This window comes from Alligator mississippiensis, chromosome 10 (genome assembly GCF_030867095.1).
Source record: "Alligator mississippiensis isolate rAllMis1 chromosome 10, rAllMis1, whole genome shotgun sequence".
Taxonomy (NCBI): domain Eukaryota; kingdom Metazoa; phylum Chordata; order Crocodylia; family Alligatoridae; genus Alligator; species Alligator mississippiensis.
Window position 1 is genome coordinate 21,617,193 of NC_081833.1, and position 26,468 is coordinate 21,643,660.

Genomic DNA, 26,468 nt, shown 5'->3' on the forward strand with positions numbered 1-26,468 from the left:
GGAGGGGTGGGTCAGTTCCCCGTCCCCCCGCCCACCTCTCCACACAGTGTACAGCCCCCACTGCAGCAACAGCAGCAGCAGCGGCCATCCTGGTGTACATAGCCCACTACTGGTAGAGCCCCCCTGCGGTGTGGTGTGGTGCAGCCCCAGCTGCCTGGGACCTGGCATGACTTATGCCATATGGCACTGCACCAACCCGACTTGCTAGCACATGCCCTCAGGCAAAATTGGATCACTCAGGCTGTCACCCGGAGTCCTGGCACAGCATGCAAGGGGCTGTGTACTCTTGGACTGGGCTGGGTCCTGCCTCCAAGTGCTTCGCATGCCCCGGGCCGGACTGGTTCCACGCAAGCAGGATCTGGCCTGGCCCAAAGGTACATGGCCCCTGCATGCAGTGCTGGAACCCTGGGTGACAGCAAGAGCAGCCCGGTTTTGCCTGAGGGTGCATGGTAGCAGGCCAGACCAGCATGGTGCCATGTGGCACATGTGGTACCAGGTCTTAGGCAGCTGGGGCCTTGATGCACCATGGGGGTGCTCTGCCAGTAGTGAGCTAGGAGCACAGCGACAGCTGCTGCTGCTGCTGCTGCTGCAGGGGGTGGGGGACTGTGTGCTGTGTGAGGGGGCGGGCAGGGGACACATCTCTCTGGAGGACTTAGCCTCTGGTTGCCTCAGGGCAGGCTCCAGGAGCGTGCCCTGTGTTGCTTTTCTTCAGTGGATTATTTTTGATACCGGGATTTCCCAGTATCAAAATTAGAGTCCATGCTGCAAATACGCAGTGCGGGGATAATTTCTTCATTCCCAGCATGCCTCTTGTGGCATCTCAAACTGTTTTGAGATGCCGCAACAGGCATGTGCTTGCTCGTCTGGATGTGCCCCAGGTGTCTAAATACTTTTGAAGATCTGACCCACAAGTCCTTACACTGCCAAGAGCAGAAGTTCAGATTATTCACTATACTGGATTTTCATATGTTGTAGGAAGTTGTAATACAGGATCAGTTTCTGATTTCCATTATACAACTACAAGTCCTGAATAGAGTAATGGACTTTACTTTGGCTTACCAGTGCAAATGAGACTGTACTCTTGCCTCTGCAGGGACTTCCTGCAGTTATCTTATTATTTACTTTCCCTGGACATGTTCACCAGTACTGCTGCCTGATCATCCCTGCCTGCTAGCAAAACTACTGTGATCAGCCAGCCAGTAAAACTTCTGAACATATTAATTTTCATTGGCTGGTATAAGTTAGACTGGAGAAATCAACTGCAATGCCATTTAAGCCAATGGAATTATTTCAGGTTTACACCAGTGAGAATGAAAAAGATCTGACCCAAGGCTTTTAAAATACATATTTCTGTCTTTCAGTCTTGCCATTGTGTGAGACTTTTGGTTAATTTGGAAGAACAAGCAACTAAGGTAGGAATTCTCTCACTTACTCCAGACCAGAGTAACTTGACTCAAGTCAGCACTTGCCCTGAACTTAAACTAGTTTGTCAAAACAGAGTTTAGCCTTTTCTGGTTAATTTTGGGATTGCTATTTTACTACATTATTTTATACTGATTAAAATTTATATCCTCAGTCAACATAGAATACTAAATGCTCTCCTCACCGGATCACTTGTGTGCTACTGACAAGACCAGGTAATGCTTCCTTCTTGGTTCCATTCCCTTTCTACTGAAACTTGAATTTTTCTAAAATAGACTTGGAAAAATAAATTAATCACTAAAATAGGAGAGACTTAAAATGTTAGGAAAGTCACGTCCCACACACTTGAATGAACATTAGTTAAAACCAATTTTATTTTGCCTCTCCATGACAGTTTTATTACATCTGATATAATGCAAGCTACAAAAAGTCGCACAAGACATTTGAGACCAATGAACCAGTGTCCAAACATCATTAGGAAGTGCACAGAATGGGCCAGCTCCTGGTCTTACTGAAGTCAGCAGCAAAACTCCCAGCTGGAGAAAATTTACTAGTGTAAATAATAAAGTAATTGGTTTTACGGGACTCACGAAAGATTTGGGAGAACATAATTTAAGAACAGTTTGTATTACTGACTTCAATGAAAAACACAATTTGGGAGAAAGGAACAAACCGCAACTTTGTTGGCATATACACTCTGTTACCAGGTGTATATACTTTGACAGGTATAGGTTCAGAAGATTATTCTCATGATAACCTATTTGCACTCATTGCAAGCACAATTCTCCCCCACAAGTAGGCCTGTAAAGTCAGCAGTATTCAACTAACTTCAGTGCAGTCATTCCTGATTTATAACAGTGTAAATGCAAGGCAAACTGAAGTTGTAATAATAATGAAAAGTCTATGGAATAACAATGGCCTACATCAATGGAGTATCTGGCCCATTATGTTAATCTTGAGCACAGAATATATTGGTTACAGAACACATTTGTTATTTTAACAAGTTTTCAATTCAGAAAATGTAACTATCATTCTGTGCTTTGGTAAAATGCCAGGAAATTGTATTAGCTATGAGGCAGATTCTGTTCTCTTATGTATTTGGGTAGTTCTGCACTCAGCAGTCATTGGGTTATTAGTAAGAAAGTCTGCAGCATCAGTAAGGGTCGTAGGATTTCTCTCTTTGTTCATGGAAGGACAAGATAGTGAATGAAACAAAAAACATTTATCAAGGTGAGGTACAAGGAAACAAACTAATTTGCTAGAGGCACTGTAAAAATGGATGGAGAAGCATATTACTAAAATACAGGTCATTTGACAAAAGAAAAGAAGAGAAAATGATCTTATATACACAGACTGGACAAATTTAAAGATGAAAATGAGCTCAGTGCAAGTTTGATGCCAGACAGAGGCCAATGGGAGGTGGCTGAGCAACGGAGGACAACAGAAAGATTGTTTGGAGAATACTCTGAGATTTGTTGCATGGAACAAGAGATTCCTTAATGATCAAGTGATTGACATCAGCCTTTGGATGGTGAAAAATCCAAAGTGAAAGAGTGTAAAGCTCAGGATCTCAGAAGGAAATAGCTGCAGTTTCAGGGTGAATTTGTGGCATGTAAAAATTATCATAAATGCATTATTATTATGATTACTATACACTGAGACAGTTTTAAAATATAATACAAATCTTGAAGGGCCTAATCCAAAGCCTGCTAAAGTCAATGGGGATCTTTCTACTAACTTCAGTGGGCTTTGGACTAGGACCTAAATCACAAACTGTAAACAGTATAGACAAGTTGGCTTTGTTTCACTAAGTTCAGCCGGCAAACATCCATGGATCCAGGATACATTCTAAATAAAAGAGAAGGGGAAGTCAGTCGTTAAAGGCCAAGTACTCATTGGACACTAGAACAGGAGGGTGTGTGTTGATTTAGACTGAAATTCTTTTGTCAATAAATACATTGCACATGTGGACACACCGCTTTCATTCACTAATTTTGGACTATTAGCTCATCCACCAGCAACTTGCCTCTAGAGAGAGACTTGTAGGGTAAAATCTAAGTCTGGAATGAAGGCTTTTTCTTCTTTTTCTTCACACTTTTCATTCCCAGAGGTTTAGAGGACAGTATTCTTCATGCTTAGTCCTGGTCTTCAGATAACATCCTGAAATGGCACAAAAATACGTATTTTTAAGTGACGGGGGAAGAGTAGAGTTTGACTGAGTTTAAATTATTCATTCTACAGGTCTAATGGATGCATTATTAATGGTGCTTGTTCCTATTAAACAAACATCCCACTGGATTAGTGGTTCAATAAGCTTTTGAATCAAAGCATTAAGTTTCTATTGGCACCAGCCAACTGTCAGTCAGGACTGCATTTTTAATCTGAATTACCTAAATCAATGCAGGCTATGAGCTCCTGAGTGCCAGGAAATGGTCTGATGATTGCTAAAGGGTTGTTCAACATTTCCATACAGACAACAGGAACTCTGGCTCCTCAAAGTGCAAGAACCAGCCAGACAGCAATGCTTTATGGGTACTTCAGCTGCTTATTTGGGGCCTGACTCCTCCTACTGTGTAGTTGATGCAGAGGTGGAAAAGTTTGGGGGGTTCCCTTTATGGAGTTTCCCCCAGATCTTTGTGTTGGAGTCAAAGACCTGTCTGCCAGAGCAGGAGCAGGTGTGGCTCTAAGAGCTCATGGGAACTGTTGGCAGTACACAGATAATCAAGAGCCTGCCCTTGGCTGCTGGGCTCTCTGCTGCTACCTCTTCTTCTGCTTTGGATAATTTTCATGGCTTCTTTGACAAGCAGCTGCTTCTAGCAACTCCATAAGGAGGGATCTAAAACATGGAGCAGGGGCCTGCACTAAACAGTAAATATAGCCTCAGACTGTATTAACTCTCACAGAGTGCCTGTGGAATGCTGTAGGACTACATACATTTCTGGATGGAAAGTGCAGGGGGTCTTCTCTATGCACAGGTATAGGAGACAACTGGGCTTTCATTTTTTATTCAGTTCTTGGTCAAGTAACCCTCTACTCAGGTTGCCTACATCAGCATTTTGAGCATCCTCTGCACCTCTCAGAACCAGGCCTAACCAAGCAAGGACTTAAGAGACTTGACCCTGAGTTTTTGCTATGGTGGCCAAAGGATGCCCAGTCAGCTGCCATGTGGGGCTGCACCTAATTTGGATTAAACAGTAAAAGTTTCAGCCAGCCTCATTTTCTACATAGAGGTTTGGCCTGCAGAGCTGACAGACTGTAAGACATACCAGACCACTCCCTTACTAAAGCCCTAGACCACTTTGTAGGATATCATGGGCCAAATTTTACCTTAATGTATTACTCATGCCCTTGTCTGAATGTTGACAATGCTGGGAAGCGCTGACTTCTCTTAAAACAGGCAGGCCTTTGATCCCTTCACAAGAATCTGGGGAAAACCCCATAAAGAGAAACTCTCAGACTTTTCCACCCCTGCCTTAGGCACACTGGAGGATGATATAACGAGATTGTCTAGATAGCTAACATCAAAATTAGGGCTATCAAACAATTAAAAAAATTGATTGTGATTAGTTGTGCAATTAAAATAATTAGTTGCAATTAATTACAATCTTAATTGCACAGCTAAAAACTCAAAATTATGTGCAGAAAAACTCAAAATTATGCAAAATTATGCAGGTACTTTGTATGGTTGGGGGGTGGGTGTGGGGGTCTGTGTGTGGGATTTGTGAAGATGTGGGGGGTTGTGGTGGGTGGGTGTGCGGGGTCTGGAGCCTGGAAGGGGGGGTCCCTGCACTCCCTGGCAGGATATGGGGTACTGTGGGTCAGGAGTGAGGGACAGCAGCAGGGCTGGGGGGGGATGGGGCTGTGGTTTTGGAGTGAGGGGCAGACACACACACACACACACACACACACACACCAGCTGGTAAGTCTGTGGAGGAAAGGGGCATGGGGGAGGGAAGGGGTGGGGGGGGCAGATCAAGACCCCCATGGTGAGAGAGGGAGTGGGGCAAGGGCAGAGGCTGGGGTGAGTGGGGCCCTGGGGCCAGGGTGGGTTGTGGGTTGGAGCTGTGGGCGGCTTATCCGGGGGCACAGCTCCCCACCATGGGCAGCTTGTCCAGGGGTATGGGGGGGTGTGCGCACCCCCAGAGAAGGCATGGTAGGGCACGTGCCCCCCAGATTTGTGTGTGGGGTGGAGGCGGACTGGCTGCTGTGGGCTGAGGCTCTGTGCCCTGCTGTCTTTGCCCTGGAAGCTGTGCACTGGCTGCGCCACGTGTCTCCTGCCCGCCCAGCTGTGAGAGGCACAATGTGGCATTGTGCGGCTCCTGAGGCACAGGCAGCAGGGCACAGAGTCCCAGCCCACAGAGGATAGTCCACCTCTGCCCATAAATCCAGGTGGCTACGTGACCCCATGCCTCCAACAGGGGTACACGCAGCAGCGGGAAGCTGCACCCCCCACCCGTGCCTCTGGATGAGCTGCCTGTGGCTTCGTCCCACAACCTGCCTTGGCCCTGGGGTCCCATTGACCCCAGCACCTGCCCTTGCCCCTGCCCCACTCCCTCCCTCACTGTGGGGACCTTGATCTGCCTCCCCTGACCCTTCCCTCCCCCAGGCCCCTTGCCTCCACAGACTTACCAGCAGGGCACTGCTCTACAGGCTGCTCGACATTCTTGACCGTGTGCAGAGTGTGGCTGCTTGTGTAATTCTGTGTCTATGTGTGCCCCCATCCTCCCTGCTGTAATAGCCCAGACCCTATGCCCAGGCTGCCCTGTGGCTCCTCTGCATTGCCACTGCTGCCCTGCTGGGCGGCTGGGAGGTGGTGGTGATGGCAGCAGAGCGGAGCCTGCGTGCGGGCTCCAAAGCCACATGCGCGATCAATGCTTTAAAAAAATTAATGCAAGAACAGATTAACATATTAATTGTGCACATTAACTGTGATTAATTGACAGCCCTAATCAAAATGACACTACTGATATCAAAGGAAGCTGAGTCAAGCAGTCTGAGGACAGAAGTGGTGAGTGAAAAGATCTGGCTGCTGATCCAGACTCTTCCAGACATACAGTGGACAATTCACATTCTCTCTCCACCCTCAGTTTTTCCTGTGTAAAATGAAGAATACAATACCTTAATGACTCACAGGATCATTACAAGGCTTAATATGCTAGTGATTGTAAAGGGCCTTGAGCGCTCAGCTAAATGATGGTGGAGAAGCTGAAAGTATTCTCATACATCTTTTCCTTTGAAATAGATATTTTTAAATTAATAAGAAAAATGAGTGTGAACCTGCCCCTAGTGCAGTATATATATGCTTGCCCTCAAACCTCCCTGTGAGGATGATCCCACACAGAATCACCCAGAATACACATGCATACACATGCAGCAAGGCTGCTCTGTAACTGCAACATGTTGCAGCAGACTCAATTAATCAAGTCTGCTGGAGTGTGGTAATAACTGCTCACGCAGACTCCAGTGTCACATGTATCAATGTCCCCACACTGAAAAATGGCAGCAGGGGCGCTTTAACTAAAGTTCATTCAACGAGCTTTAGTTTAATCTCCCCCACCTCCCAGAGCATGTGTATAAATGCCGACAATGCCCACAGATTACTGAAATCCCTGGGAGTGTGAACAAGTGAGGGCTAGCATTTTTGATTCTTTGTAAACTGACATATCCCACCTTTTCCCTGAGGGCCACTGGCTATGGTTACTTTTTGAAATCTCTGCGATTTGCCTGAGGTTTTATCTAAGCTGAGATTAAAGAGGGAGTCAAAAGTTTATGCTCCTCTAAACTAGTATTAAAATATCCTAACAGTGTGGATGAAATTCTAAAGTAGCTGAATACAAACCACCCCTCTCATGTGTGCATCTACCAGCTGGTAACTCGACCCTCCCTTTGGCATCTAGGTTTATGATAAGCTAAAAGGGTGAGCTGCTGATGTGAATGAAAACAGCTGTGGGCACTTGTTCATTGGTAGGAGCCACTTGCATCCCTTTCCTTTCTGTATTTTGGCCACCTCTTCTCATACTTATCCTGTGTGTGTTTTGGAGTTGAAAGCTGCACAGGAAAGCTAGTGTTTTTATTTTGCTCTATCAGCTCTTAGCCATTCCCCACATTTCTATTTAACTCATTCCAGCTTGCTTTGACTACTGAATCCCATCTGAGACTTGTACTAGAAACATGGTCTTTAGCTGATATGTTTCCCATATGCTTAATGGAAATGAAAAATTGATTTGACCTCTAACTCCACTTCCAGCAGCACCCTCATCACCACCCACACACACATTAGAGGCAACCAAAATGGTTTTAAAAAATAAAGAGAATGGAAAGCTGCACAGAGTCCTGGACTACTGACGGGATTTGGAGCATATCCAGCCCAGGGACTGGGGAGTGCAGCTCCCTCTGGAGTGCAGTGGTAAATATGATAAATAAATACACTTTTAAGGGAAAAAAGTTGGAAGGCTGGACTCTTCTTTGTTCAATTAATGAAACATGAATCAAGAGTTCCGTTTTCTTTTTGCAGCTCGTGGGACTGAGATGAAATCTCTCACTGCACAGACCCTGCCCTTGTCAGCGTGATAGAATTTTAAGACCCTCTCCTCCAAAAATGCAGGTTTTGGAACTAAATGGGAACACCTATTCACTATAGCAGTGTTAGACTACACTAGCAAGAGACATGAAGTCTGAGCCAGTACCCAGTGAAGTCAATGGAAGCAGTGCCACTAGCTTCAGTGAGCACTAGAGCAGGCCTGGAAAGATCAGGCCAGTCTTTTTGTTCAGCAGAAGGCAGGGGAATTCATGCTGTTTACTCCAACCAAGCCGGAGACAGAGTTAGGGCTCAATGCACAGCGAGGTCTACAATTCCCAGCTCTGTTTCAAGCTCTAAGGAGGTTTGCTCCTGCAGGGCAAAAACAGCTTTTTCCCCTTAGGCCTCAACAGTTAAAATGCCTTTCAGTTTGCACTTGGGGCTAAGCTCCACAGTGACGTACGTGGTGTCTTAAGTTACAGTTTAGCAAGGCAGTGCAAGTGTAAGTTACATACCACCAGAGTGTCTGGCAGGGTGTAGCAGAAAAGAAAGCTGAAAGGATAGGGTAAAAGTTATAGCATGTGTAAAGAACGGCCTTCTTTACCTTTCACCTTCCTTTTGGACCTCATCAACATTTGGGAATTCAGTAATTTGTGGAGCTCAACCAGCAGTGACTTGTAAACATAGACAAGGGCATGCCAAGGTTTCCATGAACGGAGTAAACAAGTCTTCCCTTTGCATAGTTAGCCAAAGTGGTGCATATACTAGGTTGCACTTAACTGCATTTCTGAGTCAGCATTGGCTTGGCCTGCTTCTGCTCAACTCAGTCAACTTCCAAGTGTAAAGGAAACCGCTATTTGCTTTTTCCAGCTCCAACCCTCTTCTTTGGCATGTACGTTACACCAATTTCCGTGCACTTGCCAAAGGTTAATTTCCATCATCTACAAATCTGGCTCCTGAGTTGTATTTGCTCATGTTTTTCCATTTTCCTTTACTTTCATCTTTTCTTTATTTCAAGGACAAAATATTTAATAGAAAAAATAACAACATGAAAACACTTGCATCTCTACAACAGGAAATTTCAGGAATGTGGGCACTGATATCAGAGAATCATAGAAAAATAGGGCTAGAAAGGAGGTAAAAGTCATCTAGTCCTCCTTGCTCAAGGCAAGATCATCCCTTATATTGTATAAAAATCATACAAACAAAACTGAAAATATTCCACTCACCCCCACCCCTAGAAACCAATCAGTTTAACTGTTGAAAAATGTGCATTTTTTCCTTTTTCAATAAAATATTTGCTAGTATGGGTCCATTGATTTCAATAGAGCTCTAATAATTTAGAATCTACATGGAATGGGACAAATGAGATTTTTAATTCTCAACAGAATTTTCCCAGTGGAATTAAGGACCCAAATCCATACTGTGTTGAAATTATCCATTTATCATCGATTCTAAACATGATGCTCTTTGTCCAAGGCTACTGCTGCTCAGCCTGTCAACACACCCACTCTTCTAACATCTGAGCTCTAACTACTCTGTGTTTATTTTATAAACAACATTTCAGACCAAATTTAAAGGTGAAACTAAACACTAGGTTCACTTGACTTTTTCTGTCTTTGAGGCTTATTAGTACTGTATACCTGAACTGACCCCACAGCCAGTTTGTGGTACGGCAGTTGCAACACAGCAGTGCCAAATTATAGCATGCTTCAGCATCCCATAACATTAAACACTTCAGTGTCCTAGCAAACATTAATATGTTTAAGCAGGCTCTTTCCCATCTTCTTTGGCAGCTAACACCCCCACCCCCCAACTTAATATATGTGTTTTTAACTGTCTGTCCTCCATGACAGAACATCCAACTCCTACAGAAAGAAGGCCAAATTGTGCTCTGTGACGCTTGCTCACAGCCAGAATTTGGCTCAGGATTCATAGATTCATAGATTGCAGGCCGAGAAGGAACCATCCACCACCACTCTCTGGGTGCGGTCCCTAAGCCAGTTGGCCACCCACCTGACCGGGTAGGCATCTACTCCGCAGCCTGCTAGCTTCCCAATGAGGATAGGGTATGAAACTGTGTCGAAGGCCTTCCTAAGCCCAGGAAGATGACATCAGCCTTGGCTCCTGCATCCAGGAGGTGTGTGACCTGGTCATAGAAGGCTACAAGGTTTGTCAGGCAGGATCTACCTGTGACAAACCCGTGCTGGTTTCCCCTCAGCATCGTTTCCCCTGCTGGGCCTGCACAAATGTGTTCATTGATTATTTTCTCTAGCCACTCAGCAAATCCCTGCTATGAAGACAGTCACTAGACATTGCCCTCCATATTTGAAGGCCGGCCTCCCAGCTGTACCTGTCTTGTTGGTGCATCCAAATTCACCTGCAGCACTGAATAAAACTATGTAGGGAGAAGGGTTCCTCAGAAGGTAGGAAGTCTCTGAAATATGGAGAACTCTTCTATTTTTTTACTTGAAACCGCCAGTCCCCATGATCTATCTGTAGTCTGCCTCAAAGCAACCTCTTGGCACTTCTTTTGGTGCATAAGTGGCTATCACACCTGGCCATGTGCTATTATTCTTCCCAGCTACGTCCAATATTTGAGCTCATCCACAGATGTGACCAGGCCCCAAGCACAGAATTCCAAGGGCCTCTGGCAGCCAGAACCCGCACTCATTGACTTTCCTTAGCAAGAACTCCATCAGCCACAGAGAAGGACAAACTATTGTGCTTGTAAGTGCCAAGCACTGTATAAGCCAGGGGCAGGCAATTATTTTGGGCAGAGGGCCACTTACTGAGTTTTGGCAACCACTGAGGGCCACATGACAGGCAGCCCAAGGCAGATTAATATTAATTTTCTAAATTTTTTAGGGGCCCTGCAGGCTGGGTAGAATGGCTTGGAGGGCCGCATCCGGCCTGTGGGCCACATTTTGCCCACCCCTAGTATAAGCAGCCACGTCCTTTTCCTTCCCATTTATTCCATGGTTCAGAATGGCCAGAAAGGCCTACAGTATTGAGAAGGAATTCCCCCAAACACCCTATGACCTATGGGTTCTTGAATGTAGAAATCTTGCTACTGTTCTGTGCTGTGCAGGAATATTTACCCCTTTCCCATCTGTGGTTTCCATTCTCTCTGCCCTCAATAGCCCTGTATTTCTGTGACTTTCCAGGTGGCTGAGGATGCCTTGGTGTGTATACCAGTAAAGCTCTTTTTAGCTCCATACCAGGCACCAGCTGGAGGGCTTGCTCCCTCTCTGGCAGGATTGAGCGCCCGGTTATATTTTGGGACCAAGGTGTCCAAAGAAGAGATGACAGAATGTGCTGGCAGGTTGGACTGGAGATGTCAAAGGGGGCAAAGGGAGTTGGGTGCCCTGATCCCATGGAAGTCCATGCAGTTAGGCACTTACATTCCAAAGGCTCCTTTGAAAATCCCACCCAGAAAGTAGAAGTCCCTATCCAATCCATGGTGAAGTGCAGATCCTGAAAAGAACTTAGGTGCCTACATCTCATTGGTTTTGACACTGAATTGGGTGCCTAAATACCTTTAAGGATCTGAGCCTAGGAAATAAATGACTGAGAGCCCACTAAAAATAGGGATTTGTTAAAATTGTCTACAGGACCAGAGAGCAGCAAATATTGGATGCACCTTTAAAAATGCTTGGGATGATCCTAGGAAATAATGGGCGTGTCTACATATGTCTGGGACTGCACATTTGGTACTGCACATTTGGTACTTTAGCAAGTACTAAATGACTGTGTAGTACCCACAGGGACTGCACAGTCCTGGTGACGCACAGTTATTTTTAGATGCTACGTAGCGTTGGTATCACAGTTTGTGCCCACCAATGCTACATCGCTGTAGTGATGAGTTATGTTGCTGTAGCTCATTGCTATGGCAATGTAGTGTCTTGTGTAGATGTGCCCACAGAGCATTTAAGCTGACAAATCCACCTGGACAAATCAACTTGGACAAATCAGCCTGGCTTCTATAAAAGAACAGCATGTTGGAATTCTTTGAGGGAGTCAGCCAGTGGATAAAGCAGGACAAGATGTTATAATTTATCATGGGCTATGTTAATTTTCAAATTATATCCACTGTGAGAAGCCCTAGTAGTCATGGGGGAAGAGGGAAAGTTCTGTCATGGATTAGAAACTGGCTGAAGAACAAAAAACAAAGTGGAGGAATAAAGAGTCAATTTTCCATCATTTAAAGAAGATCCATATGGGCCATCCCATACATCTATAATAAAACTGTCATTACTAGTGATCTGAAGAGGAGGTGAGCAGTGAGGCTGCAAAAATTGCAATTGACCAAAACATCTAGGCTAATCAGAACCAGAAAAGATTTGTGGGGTACATGCAGAGGGACCTAACAATGCCTGGCAATCAGGGAACAGGGCAGAAAATGGAAATCAGTGCTACAAGATAAACATGAGGATGTACACTTGAAGGTACAGACTACTCGGTTCCCAATTAACTGTCAACTTTTGGGAAAAAGGCACAAATGTCACCATGGACAGGTGGGTACAAACACCAGATGAATGTGCGTAAGAAGCCAAATAAAACAAATTACAAGCCTGATTCTCAATTACTATGTTGCACCATTTGGCAAATAAAGGGTCTTTAAATCAGTGTATATACATCATTTAGATGCAGTTTAAGGTTCTTTCATATTACAAGAGCAATGTAAAATGGTTCTAGTATAAATAATAATCTGGACAAAGGTGTGGTTGCCTTTTGGCATGCTTATTATTAATTAATATCAAATAATGAATGATAGTTGCATGAATTTTCCTGTTAGTAGAAAAGAGATACTGGGCTTACTGTCATACTAAGATTTGGCATGTATATGTGGCAGTGCCTTGCACCTAAGAATCTCCATGGATTTCATTTTACAGAGAGGGAAACAGATAAAGGGAGTATAAAATGACTTTCCCAAGACTAAACAGTGATTGTGTTGAAAAGGTCAATAGAAAACTCCGTGTTCCTAATACCCAGTCCTCTGCTGTAATCCATAGGTAACAATACCTCCTTTACATCTATAAACAAAACAGTATAAAGTTTGCTCTTGTAGGATATGAAAGTGAATCCTTGAATTTTAACATTAGGCAAATATGATAATCGTTTCTCTTTTATAACGGAGCCCCTTGTTCAAGCAAAAACTACTTGGCATGGAATTGATCACATTTTACTTACCGTTGTGAAATGAACTACACAAAAGATTCCAATGATCACAAGGCCAATGATAATTGATGCAACAGCAACCCAGAGTGCATTGCGACCTAGTCTTTTTGATCCATCTATGTCTCCTTGATTATAACTATTTAAAGCCTGCAGAACAGAAACAGAGAGTTTGTGACTACAGTATTGGTAAACAAAAATATACCCCACTTCAATTGGTTTCACCAGTAATTTAATTCCTTGCAATTTTGCAACACACAAAAGACTCCAGAAAACAGAGCTTTACTTTATAAATATATACTTATAGTAAGGGTTAAGTTACTAAGGAGTATGATTTTCAACTTCTATGTTAACTCATTTTCAGGACTCACTCTTTGCTACTTTAGGTCATGATTCTACAAATGTTTCTCATGCTGCTTATACAAGTAGTTCTACTATAGTTATCAACAGGAAGAGTGTCAATTCAACTCTAATCACACTCATTGCTGTGAGCTAGTGACTTGCATCTTCCTAGAATTTTTTTCTTTTGCAGTTTTATGTCAATTTTGATTTCATTCAGTGGAGCAGAAATTGAATTGCTTCATTGTCAACAAAATAAATACAAAAGCTAAAGAAAACCAACCCCTCTCATTTATTGTTTGCATCCTCATTCCCACACTGTGTGCAACCATACGCACATGCATGCACATAGTGACAATGTGTAGGGGGTGCACAAGGGTGCATGTGCACCCCCTAAGAGCGCTGGTGCATCCCTTGACAGGCCACACTCCCTGCATAGGTGACGGGCAGACGGGAGCACCAGTTCCCCCCACACTGTGAGCACTGGCCGGGGAGTGGGAGTGCCAGATGAAGCACTGCGGTCACTTTTGGGAGCGCCGTGGATGCTTCCAGGTTGGCACATTTGGCTGTGGGGGGACTCCCCCACTCTGGTTGGTGAGATTGGCTGCAGGGCACCCCCCCGATTAAGGTGGCACCAGTCGCCCATGCACGCACACACATAGATTTCATAGATTTCATAGGCATTAGGGCTGGAAAGGACCTTGTGAGATCATTGGGTCCAGTCCCCTGCCCGAGGGGCAGAAAGTCAGCTGGGGCCAGATCACTCCAACAAGATAAGCATCCAAGTGTTTCTTAAAGGTATCCAGGGTAGGTGCTTGCACCACTTCTGAGGGGAATCTATTCCAGACCCTGGAGACTCAGATGGTAAAGAAGTTTTTCCTTATGTCCAGTGTAAAATGGTCTTCCAGCTGTTTGTGACCATTTGACCTTGTTTTCTCTCGGGATGCCCTGGTGAACAGATGTTCTCCCAGTTCCTGATGCACATCTCTTATATACTTATAGGCTGCCACCAAGTCACCCCTGAGTCTTCACTTCTCCAGGCTGGAGTCCCATGCCTCTCAACCTCTCCTCATAAGACCTGTTCCCTTGACCTCTAATCATGCGCATGGCTCTCCTCTGGACTCTCTCAAGCTTCTCCACATCCTTTCTAAAGTGTGGGGCCCAGAACTGGATGCAGTACTCCAGCTGCGGCTTCACAAAGGCTGAGTAAAGTGAGAGGATGACTTCTTGGGTCTTGCTTGAGATGCATCAGTAGATGCAAGCCAGTTTTATTTGCTTTGCCGGCTGTGGCATCACATTGGTAGCTCATGTTCATCTTGTGGTCAATCATGACCCCCAAATCTCTTTTGGTTGTGATGCTAGTGAGTGTAACACTGCCAAGTCTATAAATATGATGTGGGTTTTTTCTTCCAAGGTGGAACATCTTGCACTTCTCTATGTTGAATGTCATCATGTTTTGATCTGCCCACCTTGTGAGCCTGTTCAGGTTGGCCTGAATTGTCAGCCTATCCTCTAGAGTGACTGCACTTCCCCATAATTCGGTGTTGTCTGCAAACTTGTTGTCTGCTTTTGATACCCAAATCCAGATAATTTATTAATATATTAAAGAGTATTGATCCAAGTACTGAGCCCTCGGGGATGCCACTGGTCAACACGCGCCATGTTGACTCGGTTCCATTGACTATCGCTTTTTGGGTCTGACAACAGAGCCACTTCTCTAGCCATGAGACCGTAAGGTTGTCGATGCCGCAGTTCCCCAATTTTACCATGAGGACATCATGGGAGACCAAGTCAAAGGCTTTTTTGAAATCTAAATATATGGCATCAAACTCTTTTCCTTTGTCCAGGTGATGCATTCCCTGGTCATAGAAGGAAATGAGGTTGGTCAGGCAAGACCTACCCACAACAAAGCCATGTTTGCTATCTCTCAGAATGCTGCCTTCTGTTAGCCTGTTGCTGATGGTTTCTTTGATGATTTTTTCTAAGATCTTTCCAGGGACTGAGGTCAAATTGATTGGCCTGTAGTTCCCTGGGTCTTCCTTCCTTCCTTTCCTGAAGAGAGGCACCACATTGGCCCTCTTCCAATCTTCAGGAACCTCTCTCAAGCGCCACAAGTTCTGAAATAGCCTCACCATTGGTCATGTTATGATGTCACCCAACTCTTTTAGCACTCTTGGGTGCACTCCATCCAGGCCAACTGAGTTGTGGATGTCCAGCCTCTCAAGCTATTCTCTCACCAGGTCTTCGCCAACTATAGGCATATGATCGCCCTTACCCTGGTAGTCCTGCATCCTGTCAGGCCGGGTGATCCCCTTCACAAAGCAACTTACCTTATAAAAGACACAAAGCAACTTACCCTATAAAAGCCAAGAACAGAAAACCAGGAGCATGAAGAATATATGTGCTGTAAGTAAGCATATGAGCAAGTGAGATGAATGTCACTGCGAGGTCTGTAAATGGACCTAGTTCATTTCCCATTTTTTTCCAGTGTTTATTTTTCAAAACCAAATTTTGAAGACTTGATTATTAGTTCCTTGTTAATGAAAAAAAACACAGTAAAGACACTTACTGTATGAACGATCACTGGGCAGGGACTTTGCCTGTTTAGATTTTTGTAAAGCATTTTATATTATTAATTATCATTATAATATAAATGTGTAGGTGTGCAGCATACACAGTGTTCTGAGAACAGCACCCTAAAATTAATCTGGCATTTGTATGAGTGCATATCTTCAAGTATATGCTTACATAACTATATATAGCAACTATTCTATAGTAAATGTCATAAACTATAAGGCCAGAAGGGGCCATTGTGAACACCTAAGTCTGAGCCATCTCTAGAAAATAGTCCATAGGCATTCCCTGAGTTAAATCTTTTTTGTACTAGATTGCATCTTTTACAAGCACTCTGATATGGACAACCTATATATTCTGATTTATATGAGGCAAATGGCATTTGGTAACTATTCTTAAAATTCATCCATTGGAAGGATTAGCTTGAAAATTTAGGGGAGCATGATGGCATGGAAACAGGTTCAGATTTCTTTGTCAGATCACAAAATGGGATTACCTGCTGTATTTCCTGGAGCAACCAAATTAGTCACAACTTGATTTTTTATTATTTACTGACATTCAAGACATATGCAGCATGCAGGGCTTACATGCTATGGACAGCAGGAAGAAAATTAACACAGGTGATAATAACATATACAGTTGAGTTTAAAGGCCCAGTTTTGCCCTTTTTTCGTGCTAAAAGTCCAATTCTACTCTCTCTACAGAGTAAAACAGTCAACAAAAGTGCTCCATTCTCATATGTGTTTTGTGGCCAGCAGCCAATATTTTTCACTTAATTTGAGGTTTTCCTAGCAAATTGTCCTAAAGAAACCAGTGTGACAAAGGAAATAAAGCAGTTGTTCTTTACAGTTTGAAAATTCTTTCAATGCTCTATGCTATGTCCTATTTACAAAATGCCTCATTTGGGAGACTTCAGATGAAAATTTATTTGAAAGACCTTAGTACGGTCTAGTGCATAGGCCCAAAATGGAGATACTGAAAAGTATATTAAAGGAGAGATTCATTGCTGAATGAGGTACTGTGAAATCCAGTGAGTTTCCTAATGACTACTGCCACCCATGATGACCCTTATGAAATCTGATGGGGTGATTTACAGAGTTTTCCTGGCTCAGCTACGGTGCCTTAAACATATTTTGCCACAATAGCAAGTCTTTATACATACATCTCTCATACTAAGTCTGATAGCATAGCACCATGCTAACCTCTGCTGGTTTAAGTGAGTGCTTTAATTCCATGTCTAGCCTGAAGAAACACAAGTCTGTGCCTAATGATACCTAGGTTATTGTTGTGACCTATGAAATTTAGGACCTGTCCAGTAAAAACAGTAGCAACACGAGAAATGATTACACTGGCATCAGTGAGCTTTGGATCAGGCTCTCAAGGAAGAGCACAGAATGATGGTCTTTAGCATCCTATCTACAGAACTGGGAATCTGTAAAGCACCAGGACACCTGGTATATCTGTTTCTGTGGACTGTACATACTAATAAAGAAAGCTGTAATTGCTGTAACCACAAGACAAATACATCTTTGTGGCCACTGATAATAAGGATGGATAAGACATCTCAGAATTTTGGGGAGGGGGGTTCTCAAGATGCTGCTAGTGGTCCCAGTTAAGGCTAGTAGAAGGCTACTCCTGTGTACTTACCTACTTTCAAACATTTGTGTTTAACTGTAACTTTGAATTTCACATTCTTCTAATGCTTTTCCATTTTTGATAATACTTTTACCCTTGATTTACTGATACAAACTCTTAACCTTCAGACTTATTTGTGAATATATTTATGTGGCACAGTATCAAAAAAGTATTTCAGTTAATATAAATCATATACTTTTGATAGGTAGCTTTCCTGCTGTTACATACCAAGGCTATGCAGACCATGAAAGTGCATTTGAAACTGAGAGGACACCAAATATTACTGCATAGCTTTTGTTCCCTAAAGACCTGATTCTTAATCTTAGATCTGTTTATTAGCAGTCAGCATCAGAGGAAGACCAACAGACTGTAATAAGGGGTATCATTTGCCAGACACTGTATATGTTCTGTTTATTAAGGAACATCCAGGGTTTCATGGGGCAAATCCATCCCTGGTATAACTTTCTTGAGCTCAATGAAATTAAGTTATGGAGAATAAATAAATTTCTGTAACTTCCTGACTTAAATTGTGGCTGGTGATTTGTTTCTGAGCAAGGGCTAGTGCAAGCAGAAGGAATAAAGCTGAGCAGGAATCGGATTTTCCATTTAGTGGGAGATCCTGTGAGTTCAATTTCCCCCTATCCTCCCGTTCTGGAATGAAAACAAAACACTTCAACATTTTCTTCAGAACAAAATTCCTGCCCCAGGTTTGTTAGGGGTCAGGAAGAAAATTTCATTAGGATTTTGCCTTTAGTTTTGGACAAGTCAAAAGTGAAAAATCATGTTTGTAATGAAAAGTCAAAATGCTCTATTCTGAAAATGTTAAAGCACGACACTTTAACTTGAACTGCTTTATGACTTTCTTTTAATTTTTTTCCCCTTAAACTTAACTGACATCCATGTGTTCCTGTGAATTATATTCGTTTTCACAGATGGGAATTTCCTGAAAGAAAAATAGCTTGCTGCAAAATTCCCAACCTACTCTTGTAAAGGAGCTTCTCTTCTTATAGTCCTGAAAGGCAACAGGGCTTCCTGAAAAGTATGTTTCCAGGGATGAATTGCATATTTTGTTTAAGAAAACAAACACCTCTGGTGGCCAAAGCCAAGAGCAGATCAATGTTATTTACTTATTTATTTATTGAATTCAATTTAGTTACCGTAACAGCAGTCCCCTGTATGTTCCCCTGTACAAGGCTGTAGGCACCCCAGAACACAGTCAGCTATATCCCTCTTTTTTTAGTCATTTTGTTATTTCTGAATATACTTTTTACCTGGAGGTAACACAAGTGTAGGGAAACATTAGCAAATATGCCTAAAGCTGACCAGGACAAATGCTTTTTAAGCAGCTTTTTTGAACACCGAGAAAGGGAAGGACAAGCTGCAAAGGACATGTTGCACCATTTTGCACTTCCACTTCTTCCAAAGTCTTGCCGTAATGCCTCTGCTCAAGAAAACTAGCAGACATTCAAACAAGGTGAAGCCAGTTGTGTCCTGAATTGAATTGCCATTGTGAACCTGAGACCCTGAATTCTAGAACAAGTAAAACCAGGCAGAAGTGGTCATATTGCCCCACCGGTCTCTCAACTCAAAGGGCTGAAGGGGCATTGCCAAAAACTAACAAAGGGCATTAACCAGAAATGCCAAGTGGAAATATGCATGAAAGAGCCAAATCTTGTTCCATCTAAAGTCAATATGAGGTTTACCAGGCTTCAGTGGAAACAGGGCAGGCACAAAATTAACAAAGGTGTTTGGACACTGGAGTCTGAGCAGAATCTGACCCAGAGCTCAGTGAAATCAGTGCAAGTCTTTTAACTGAAGTCAGTGGGATCAGGATCAGGCTCACAGTGAACAGAGTGGAAACTGAGGAAGATAGTAGAGGATAACAATACATCCATTCACTTTGCCCTTTTGCAGTGCCTTTCATCCCAGGAGCCTGTTCACATCTAACTAAAAATACAACACCCCTTCTGAAGGTATTAAAAGATACTGAAAAATCCTTTTTTTGAGAGCACTATGATCTGCCTCTGTGGTGGGGTATATCAAATAGTTAATATAGTAAAGCCATACAACAGAACAGCAGAAGCAGAAGAGAAACAAGTATACAATATCCCCCCTGGAAAACCAGAGCAAGTCAGGTGGGGAGAACATAATTATCCAAGGAAGAATTTTGGAAAGGACACTGGGGTAAACAGATCTCCGTATGCAAAGTGCCAAGGAACCCTCAATGACCTCAGCTCTCTTGGACCTCAGTTTAATGGCTTATGCAAAAGAAAGCGTGTCTAGCACTACAGGACTACATCACCCTCCTGGGCTCCAGGGAGAAAAGGTTTTGCTTGTATTAGTTTTCAGTGTATTGTCTTTCAATTTTCTTGACTGTTCCCCTGGTTTTTATGCCATAAGCAAGAGAAAGAGAAGTCCCTGATTTCTTGTCTCTTAATGAGAGAGGCAGGAAGTAAGGAAAAGAGAAAAAAAAGTGTGGGTAGGTAGAATCTGTTCTCAACTGCAGCAAAGGAAATATGGCCTAAAATGGCTAAGCCTGAGGCCTCTAAACTTGAGAAAGGGTGAAGTGAAATCAGGGAGATCAAGGGAAAGAGAGCAGAAATTATAGAGGGCAACATGAGAGACAGAAGGAGCTTGAAAACAAGTCTGTCATTTAATTCCCAGGGTCAGTTAGAGCCCAAGAGATGATGCATTTCTTGTGAATAGCATTTTGGTTGTCAGCATTTGAGCAGCACTTTGGAAGGATGTGACACAAATGGAGACTGAGCCCGAGCCTGCCCCTGTTGGAGTCAGTGGGAGTTTTGCTATTAACTTTTCTGGGAGCAGAATCTGGCCCATACTGGAAGTGGGCATGTCACCATCCCTACTAGCAACAACTCTGTAGCATTCTCTGTAACAGCAAGGTGTCTGATTATCTCTACAGCCTGGGCAGCCAAGTACCTTCTATAAGGAACACTGCACAACACTTTACTGGGTATGAATATAAATCTGTAGGGATTTTGCAAAATATCCTGGAAAACAAAGGATTTAGATTCCAGAAGACATGAATGTGCAAGCAAAATAACGTTCCAGTGCAGAATGGGGTGCAAGTTCTGGAAGAAGCACTTACGAGTCTATCGGGTCTATCGGGTGGTAATAGGTTTGCTTCAGAGAAACTTGGGCAGATTATTGGTGTGAGAAGGGAGTGGTTCAGAATGAGGATGATGTGGAGACAAAGGACTTTCATGCAGAAGTAAAGAACTTTTTTTCTTTAGGGAGTGGGTGGTTAAAAGCTGCCCAGGAGTGTTCAGCATTCAGGAAGTGCTCTTCCCACAATGGTTTCTATATATCTCATAGAGACAATTATTTGAGCCTGCCTTTAAAAGCCCATGTGATTTTAAACTGAGCTGTGGATAAAGACCTCTCCATATGGGGAGAAAACTGTTGTAAGGATCACCAGGGGAACTGATGAGCCAGTTTCTGCCCTCAGCTGTTACATGTGTGCAATTCCATTGGCCTTGGTGAAAACACAATTTTGAGATTGCAGCAAACAGGCATTTACAAACCATCATAGTGAATTATTATTTTATATTGATATGACATCCAAAATGTTCACAGATGAAAAGGACACTAGAAACCATCTAACCAAACTGCCTTCAATCAAGAAAGAGGGTGTGTAGCATGAGATTGTCAAAAACAAAGAAAAAGGGAAATGTAACAACAGCCAATGCCCTGCATCTCTGCAAAATTTGTCCATCAGGAACACCTTGGAAATGTTATTTGAATTAATGTTCATATTAAGCATGCATGTTGGTGTCCAAATGTGGTTACTGATAAGTTTTAGACTACTGTGTTTTATTACATTTTGTCTATGTGTAATTATATTAGTATATAGATTGAGTTATTTTTTTACTTAGCTTTTTAGCCTATCAGACAAAGATGCAAGGTTCATCTTTTCATGTCCTTCAGTCCTTAAACAATAGTAGCTTACTGACAGCCTGGGTCATATCAGTTTTAATAAATTGAGACCCAATTCTGCAGCCATTATCCAGACAAGTAATTACCCAAATAGTCTTGGTGAAATCAATGGGGCTACTTCAGTTAGCAACGATCTGCTTACACAAAAGTTTGTACAGACCAGCTGGTTTTGAATCAGTGAACTTAGTACAATGATTTTCATGTGTTACTGAAAAAGAATTCAAAGTATCCGCGCTTTACATATTACAATGGAAAAAATAGTGTCAGACTGTCAGAAAAGCCAGTATTTACTGCTAAAAATCACATCTATGGAATGTAAATGGGTGAAGCAAAAAACACATCTGTTCAGGATTCTGCTTCACAGTTTTCACTTTCATATGCAAATGCACATCAGATTAAATTTCTGCAATATGGAATTAGTTGATCTAACAGATGTGGTTAATTGCTATAACCTTTATCATTAGGATAACAGGCTAACAAAGGCCAGGCTTGCCTCATCTTTCTCTCCATATTTTGTCTGATAAATATTTCAGTTTGTATTTATTTAGCAGGAGGAGAACACTATGTTGAAATGCTGATTTATGACAGACACTATTATCTCTTAATGGTTTTGGCTGATCCAATGAGGTACTTAGGCACATGTCTAACTTTGTTCATGTACATTAAAGGTAGGAAAGTGCTTAAGTACTTTACTGAATAGGGAATTTAATTGTTAGTAGGACTGCCAATAAAACTGATGGAAAAAAACACTTCAAGATTCAGGACACAACACTTTGTAACTTTCTTAAGTCTATAAATCTCCACCTCCTTTCTGTCAAGTGTGAGCAGCACCATCTCCCAGGTTCCCCATGGCCATAAGGACAGCTGGATAAAAAAAAAAAAACATCTTGGCAGGTCTGGGCTGATGCTGGTAAGAAGAGGAGAGCTCTTAGAAAAAAACTTGTTTCCTCAGTCACAACCCCCACGATCCAGGACATCTGTCCTCACATTGTTAGTCAGTCTGCAGTCCCTGGATTCCTTCTGCTACTGGATGCCTGAAATGTTAAGGGGCAAAAAGCACCCAGTTCTCACCGTGATCCACCAGAACGTGCACCCCACCTGCCCCGCTCAGTTCTGGCTCTGGAGATTTGTGCATCTGTGACCTCCAAACTTGTGTATTGTTACTTGCTACATAAATATCCCAAAGTGCTCCAAATAGTACAAAACAGCAGCCCCTGCCTATCAGCACAGGTGGCTACGAACACATTCCTTTTCTTTCTCCCCCTAATGCTTCTCATTGGCCCCACAGCCCAATTCCAGGTGTCTCTCCTGACATCCAAAGTCCCCCATGGGGCTGGCCCTAGTCACTGAGATCACGTTTTCCTCTGCCTTCCTGCCCCTTCAGAACAGGAGCAGGGAAACCAGCGTTAAGCGCAAGACAACCTTCCTTGCATCCGTGGCTGGCTTCCCTTGCATGAGGGAAATGAAGGATCGCAGGATCAACTCCACTCAGAACTTAATGGAAACGGCTTTTAACTTGGCTTTCTCTTCCTGAGCTTTTCCTAGAGAAACACAAACTAAAACACCTCTAAAAGAAGCTATTTCTCCTAGAGGGTGGGAAGGGAGGAGAGAAAGTATTTTAAGTGTTTGGAAAGCACTCAAGAGCCCACAGTGAGGTGGGTCATGAATATAACTAGATAGGTAGGCATCCAGAAACCTTTACTCCCATGTGCTGGCACAGCAGGAACATCCCAGGCGGGACTTCTCTGTGCATTTGAGTAGAAAGAGCGATTTGGTTCTTCGGTTCCCGACATCGGGGACGCAGACTCGATCCTAGTTCTCTAAGGCAAAATGGTGGCTCAGCTAGTAGGCCAAAGGGCACAGCCCTGAGTGCTCACCTGCTCTAACCCCTTTTCAGACCGACATGCAGCAGCTGGGAAGGGGGAAAGTTGGAGGTGATGTTTCAGGTTCCCCCCTAAAATTGTCAGGAGCAGGGAAACTGGCAAGTGCAAGACAAAGCTCCCTTGCCTTGGGGAGGGAAACCTGGCTCTGCTCACACAAGGGGCGGCTGTGTGAACACATCCTTTTCACTCTCCCCCTAAGACCTCTCCTTGGCCCCAGAGCCCAGTTCAAGGTCTCTCTTCTGGCATTCAAAGTCCTCCAAGGGGCTGGCCCTAGTCACTGAGACATCTCGTCTTCCTCTGCCCTCCTGCCCCTTCACAGCAGCACAAGCACCACCCTGGCCTTGGTGGGGGAAAGCTGGCTCCCCTCAGGCAAAGGAAGTTCAAGGTTGATTTTGGAGTCAGGACCACCCGGTTCCTTCCAGTGTCGCGGGTAACCGGGGCACCCACCAACCCGCCCCGCGCCCCGCGCTTGGGGCCGGCGACGGGACGGGTCGGGTCGGGCCGGGCCGGGACGGGACGGGACACATTTGCTGCTGGGGCGACAATCCCTCCTCCCGCAGGGCGAGACGGATCGGGCGGCCCAGGAGCCGCGCGCGGGGCCGGGGCCGGGGCCGGGGCCGGGGCAGGAGCGCGCTCCCCGCGGCAGTGCGCCGTCGGGGCGGGGGCGCACGCGGCCGGCCGGCCGGCCAGCCCCGGGACTCACCATGACGGAGTAGACGAAGGCCACGATGTTGATGGGGTAGGAGGGGCAGAAGCAGGAGAAGATGGAGAGCAGCAGGTAGTTCTTGGGCATGGGCTCGGGCGGCGGCTCAGGCAGCTCGCCCGCCAGGTTGGTCTCGGGGCTGCTGTCCAGGGCCCGCTTCAGGTCGGAGCCGGCGGCGGCGGCCGACATGGGCGCGGCGGGCCGGGCGCTGTGCGCGGGGCTCGGGGCAGACGCGACCTCAGCCCGCCGCTCCTCTCTCCTCCCCGCCGCCCCGAGCGCCGCCCTCGCCCGCCCCGGCCCGGCCCGGCCCGGCCCGCCTCGCCTCACCCAGCCCAGCCCAGCCCTCGCTTGGCCCCGCGCCCGAGCCGGGGCGGGGGCTGCGGGAGCCTCCCGGCGCCTGCACCGCCCGGCTCGGGTCTCCCGAGGCTGCCGCGCCCCGCACCCGGGCCGTCGCGGGACCCACGTGTGAGACGTGCCGGCAACCCCCGCTTTGCCCCGGTGAACGGGAAACCAGCGGCTTTGCCAACCGGCCGGGGCCTGGCGCCGACCCGGAGAGCAGGAGCGCGAGGCGCGACCCGGCCAGGGCTGGGGCCGGGGCCGGGGCCGGGGTGTCTCAGTTCCCCCCCAGAGTACCTCAGTAGGATTCATTTACCCCCGTAGGCATTAAGGGCGCTTGTACACGTGCGGGGCATTGCTTCTACGTCCCTAAATCGAGAGGGTGGGTTTTTAATTGAAATCGATGTCAGGGTCTCCATCACTGCTATGGCGAGGGGCTCAATTCTTTTCCCAGTGGAGCCTGCCCATGGCCTGGGGAGGGCTGCGAACTGCCCTGAACTGTGGGAGCCCCAGTCCTTCCCTCCGCCCTGGCAGCACCCCAGGGCTAGCAAGGGACTAGTTGCAGCTGGCAGGGGACGTGAAGGGTGACAAGAAGGGTTTCTACAAGCATGTCATCAACAAGAGGCAGATCAGGGAAAGTGTGTGGCCTTTATTGAATGGGGGAGGCAACCTAGTGATGATAATGCAGAAAAGACTGAAGGACTCAATGCCTTTTTTACCTCAGTCTTCAAAGGCAAGGTCAGCTCCCAGATTAGTGCACCTGGCAGCACAGTTTGGGGAGGAGGTGAGCAGCCAACAGTAGTAACAGAACAGGTTAGGCACTATTTAGAAAAGTTGGATGTGTACAAGTCCATGGGGACAATGCACAACACACCAGAGGGTGCTGCGGGAGTTGGCTGATGTGATAGCAGAGCCACTGCCCGTTATCTGTGAAAACTTGTGGTGATTCAGAGAGGTCCCAAACGATTCGAAAAGGGCAAATATAGTGCCCATCATTAAGAAAGGGAAGAAGGAGGATCAGGAGACTACAGACTGGTCAACCTCACCTTTGTTCCTGGAAAAATCATGGAGCAGGTCCTCAAGAAATCCATTTCTAACCACTTAGAGGAGGTGGTGGTGTTTAGGAAGAGCCAGCATGGATTCACCAAAGGCAAGTTATGCCTGACCAGCCCGATTACCTTCTGTGACAAGATGACTGGCTCTGTGGTTGCAGGGAGAACAGTGGATGTGATATCTTGACTTCAGCAAGGATTTTGATAAAGTCTCCCACAACATTCTCGCAAATAAGCTAAGGAAGTATGGGATGGATGGACTGTAAGGAGGATAGAAAACAGGCTGGATTGTTGGTCTCAAAGAGTAGTAATCAATGGTTTGGCGTTTTGTTGGTAGCTGGTATCAAGCAAAGTGCCCCAGGGATTGGATCTGGGACCAGTTTTGTTCAATATCTTCATCACTGATCTGGAAGATTGGATGGGTGCACCCTCAGCAAGTTCACGGATGTCACCAAGCTGGATGGAGTAGTAGATATGCTGAAGGATAGGGCTACGATTCAGAGAGTCCTTGATAAATTGGAGATTGGACCAAAAGAAAACTCATGGGGCATGTCCACACGAGCGCACACGTGCCTCTTGCCCCACCTCAAACCCCTTTGAGGCGGGGCAACAGGCACATGTGGGAACGGAAAAATATTCCCCGTGCTGCAAGGGGAGTGAAAATTAGACCCCTGGATATCCAGGGGTCTAAAAAAATCAAAGCTGAAAAAAGCGGCACAGGGCACGGTCCGGGACACTCTGGCAGCCTCTGGTTACCTCAGGGCACGGTCCCGGATCGTGCCCTGAGGTAACCAGAGGCTGCCAGAGTGTCTGTATAATTGGTCCCTCACCCTGGTGCTGAAACACAGGGCAGGCCAGGCCACATTTTTCAG

General features: G+C 45.1%; 1 protein-coding gene across 1 annotated transcript; it reads right to left on the bottom strand.

The window, feature by feature from the left end:
• Positions 1-1,772: 1,772 nt before the first annotated feature.
• On the bottom strand, positions 1,773-24,451 carry TMEM233 (transmembrane protein 233). Its single transcript, XM_059713549.1, has 3 exons — positions 24,209-24,451; positions 13,133-13,267; positions 1,773-3,582 (listed from the first exon to the last, which is right to left on the bottom strand). The coding sequence occupies exons 1-3, from the start codon at positions 24,395-24,397 to the stop codon at positions 3,571-3,573; spliced, it is 336 nt and encodes a 111-aa protein (XP_059569532.1). The 5' UTR covers positions 24,398-24,451; the 3' UTR covers positions 1,773-3,570.
• Positions 24,452-26,468: the final 2,017 nt, after the last annotated feature.